Below are 3824 nucleotides of genomic sequence, written 5' to 3' on the forward strand. Positions count from 1 at the left end.
CATTCCCCCCTCATTTTCTGCCAGAGTGCAAACATGTGACAATGGGTGTAACCTTGATGTTTACATCCATCCTTACAAGATTATTTCAGACTCCACAACCATTTATTTCACCTGCCATTTTTCTTTTTGCCCCCTAGCAGATTCACAGACAATCCTATAAATTTGACAATGACCTGCTGCCATGTGACAAAACAAGAATCTGCAAAAAAAGTGAGCAGCTTGGAAGCCTGTCATTTTTTTTTTTTTAATGTGCAAGCCCCTTTGCTGGTATCTTATCTGCTCAATCCTCTCATCGTCATTTAAATCCTCCCCCCCTCCCGCCCCACGCCATTCGATCCCAGCCGTGGCCCTATTTAAATCGCTCCCTCCTCCTCCTTCCAGTCCACCACATTTCTAATGCTAATTATCTAAACCTCTCTGTGCGCTCCATCCCTCCCATTCGCCAGCTACTTACTAAAATCTCTGAGAATAATTTTGCTTCTCGTTTCCTGTTCTGTTTTTCTGACCTTTACTTATCCTCTTCTTTCTGTATACAATTACACAAACCCTGCTGGAACATTTCTTTTTTTTTTTTTTACAGTTATAACAGTTATCAACAATCTGTGTAATAAATCTGCTGTCTGACAGATCAAATTTGGTAATACAACAGCAGCAGAGTTATGAAAAGATACTGTATGTATGAAGACAGTATTTATATATAGAGAGATATAATCAGTTCATTAAAATTAATACATGACACCCAAGAAGGGCAGCTGCATGGGAACGTGACCTTAGTTGGCCAGTGGTGGCCTGTTTGGGTCACTGTCTCCAGTGTCAACAATGCGAGCAAGTGAGTGTATTTCTTTTCCAGAAGCAGGTGACCGTGTTAAATGCAAGAAAGGCAGCATTAATCTCCCTGTTCTAGGTTGTTAATCTTAATTGCCATAATTTCTTTTTGTGGTGCTTCACTTGGCCAGTTACACTCTCAACTTTTACACTCTCCTTTAGTTGGAGGTATCATGTTGTTATTCCTGTGAGAAGCCACCTACACTAAGCATCACTTGGTGTTACAGTTACTGTTTACCATTAGCAGCTACTAAACCGAACAGAAACAGCTCGCAACAAAATGCAACATCCAGTGCTTAAACCAACGCATCTGCATTATTGTGTAAAACTGTTGCTGTCATTTTTTTTTTTTTTTTTTGTGAAGCTTGTCATAAAATGCACATTTAGGGATTCATTCAGGAGCATTGAATGAACAGTTGAGAACTAAGTTCTTCTCAAAAAATCATTCCAACTTGTTTACAAAACAGGAAATCTACTTTAAAAATAGACTAAATTCAGACATGCTGAAATATTTTTATTTTCAACCAGCTTGTTTTCATAAATAGATTTTGTTTTGTTATCCATGCATAAGAAAAAAAATGTGGAGATCATAGAAGGTGTGCTCACCTTGATACTCCTGTCCAGGAAAGTAGGCGGAGGGGTTGCCTGCAATTTGGAGGGTGAGTAACACCTCTCCCCCACCTTCTGCCACCCCAGTTCCCTCCAACTCCCCATGATGGGTGCACAGGAAGAAGAACGGGTTAAAACGGGGGTAGAAGCTTGCGGGGGGAGCCCCGAAATCCACACTGCTGCTCCCAAGTGCAAGGGAAAGCAAGACCCAGCCAAAAAGACCCCCAAGAGAGGCCCGCACCATGGCCATTTGCCCTCACTGAGAAGGGTGGGGGGACTGAGGGAGGGATGACTTGGAGTGAAGAAGGCACAGGTTGAGCTCCAGAGGACAGGTGGTGAAGTCCACGGATGAGTCGAAGTCCAAAAGTGTGTGTGTGTGTGTGTGTGTGTGTGTGAGTATGTTTGTGTGTTTTTGTAGGTGTGTCAGTGTGTGGGCTTTGTCATCGGGAAAACTGTTCTTCTGCTTCCTCTCCCTGTCCTACCTCCACTCTCGAGGAGTTCGGAGCTTTGCCTGAGCTGTCCTGCTCCGGTGTTTAAATACCTCACCCCCCTCTCTCTCTGTGTTTCCCTCTCTCCTCCCACCCACCCTCCCTCCCTTCTTCTCTCTGTCTCTCCAACATGAGCTCCACGCGTGTGCTGTATGAGCTGTCTGAGACGGCCTCCCTCCTCTCTCATCCAGCTCTTTTCTCCTCCCTCTTCCCTACCAGTCTATCACTCCTCCTTTATTCTCCCACTCCCCCTTTCGTATCTTCCCTTCTCCTTACCTTTAAAACATTCTGTTACTCCTTATTGCTCTCCTGTACTCCCCTCCTGAGACCTTGGCTGTGTTATCTTTATGCATCTCTTAGTTTCTTCTTCCCAAACAAGCCCACTGACAAATCACCGTCACTCTCTTTTCTTTGTTTTTTTTGCCCATCCAGACTGTATCCTCCTCTCCCTCCCACTGTCACACCTCCTTTCTCCCTCCCTCTCAAGCTCTCTTTAAGAAAAAGAAGAAGAACTTTATTTATCCCGCATTGTGAAAATTCTCTTGTTACAGAGATGAACCGTACCAGAAACAGAAAAGAATTATCAGAAAGTCAGGAAATATACATCAAATAGAAGAATAACCTCACAATATATTCAAAAAATGAAATGGAAAGAAAAAGAAATCACAAATACAACAACAACAAAAGAACAGGAATGTTTCACTCATCAGCCAGGAATAACTAAAAGAATATTTACATTATTGAACATGTTGGTTAAAAAGTCTGATTTCAAATGGGATGAAGGACCTCCCGAGATTGTGGGTGTCGCAGCCTGCTGCTAAAAGAGCTCTTTAGAGCCCCCACAGTGTCTTGGAGGGGATGGGTCTTGTCGTCCATAATGGATGTCAGCTTTGCCAACATCGTCTTCTCACCCACCAACTCAGAGGTGTCCAGAACCGAGCTGGCCCTCCTGAGCAGCTTGTTCAGCCTCTTCCTGTGTCTCTCTGTGCAGCCAATCCCCCAGCAGAGTACAGCATAAAACAATGTAGATGCCACCACTGGGTCAAAGAAAGTTTTCAACCTCAGTGTCCTCAGCAGATGGAGGTAACGTTGACCCTTCTTGTGCACAGCGTTTGAGTTAGTTAGTGGATCAGTCCAGTTTGTCATTGAGATGGACGCCCAGGTATTTATACTCCACCACAATCTCAATGTTCAAATCCTGGATGTTCACTGGTGTTGGGAGTGTGACCTTCCTCCTGTAGTCGATCAGCATCTCCTTTATCTCGGTGGTGCTGACGTGAAGGTGGTTAACCTCACACCAGCTGACAAAACTCCCTCACTTTCCTTTCTTTTCCTTAACTGCTCTACCCCGCTGCTTTCCCTCCAATCTCACTTTTTTTTCCAACCCTGTACGTCTCCTTCTCTCACTCTCAGAAGTGCTCAGATTTGTTTTCCTTTTTCTCGTCTGTTGCTCATTTTTATATGTTTTCCATCAGAATCTCCTTTTCCACAACACACTCCAACTTTCCCCCCACTTCTGTCTGAGCAGCATGTGCCACCGCTCTGCTCGACATTAATCCACCACTTTGGTGCAACACTAGCCATAACATGGCTTTCTCTCCAGCCCACCAAATGATGGATAAGTAATTGTGTAACATATCCCTGTCTTGCTCTTTCCTTTTTCATCTACAGCTTTCTATCTCTGCTCATCTATCTCTTGCCCTGTGTGTAAGTGATACACTTCCCTTCATCCGACCCCACCTCCGACTAATATTCTCTTCACAGACCTTCTGGATAGAAAAAGGGTTGTCCGTGTACATAACAAACACACAAATGTTCCCAGTATCTGCACAATGAAAAACACACACAAACACATTAGATAAAACAAAGGCCCAGCATTCCTTAAAGGGATGCCAGAGTTTA

General features: G+C 43.9%; 1 protein-coding gene across 4 annotated transcripts in view; it reads right to left on the reverse strand.

The window, feature by feature from the left end:
* Positions 1-1974, reverse strand: part of reln (reelin) — a 99262-nt gene extending 97288 nt beyond the window's left edge. For 3 of the 4 annotated variants that reach the window (XM_017405917.2, XM_017405918.2, XM_017405916.2), the window contains exon 1: positions 1432-1974. In XM_017405917.2, the coding sequence (XP_017261406.1) occupies positions 1432-1684 (253 nt within the window). In that variant the 5' untranslated portion in view covers positions 1685-1974. The remainder of the gene's footprint in view (positions 1-1431) is intronic. The other variant, XM_017405919.2, reaches the window with a different exon arrangement.
* Between the last annotated feature and the right edge of the window lie 1850 nt (positions 1975-3824).

Source organism: Kryptolebias marmoratus, linkage group LG11, assembly GCF_001649575.2.
Source record: "Kryptolebias marmoratus isolate JLee-2015 linkage group LG11, ASM164957v2, whole genome shotgun sequence".
Classification (NCBI taxonomy): domain Eukaryota; kingdom Metazoa; phylum Chordata; class Actinopteri; order Cyprinodontiformes; family Rivulidae; genus Kryptolebias; species Kryptolebias marmoratus.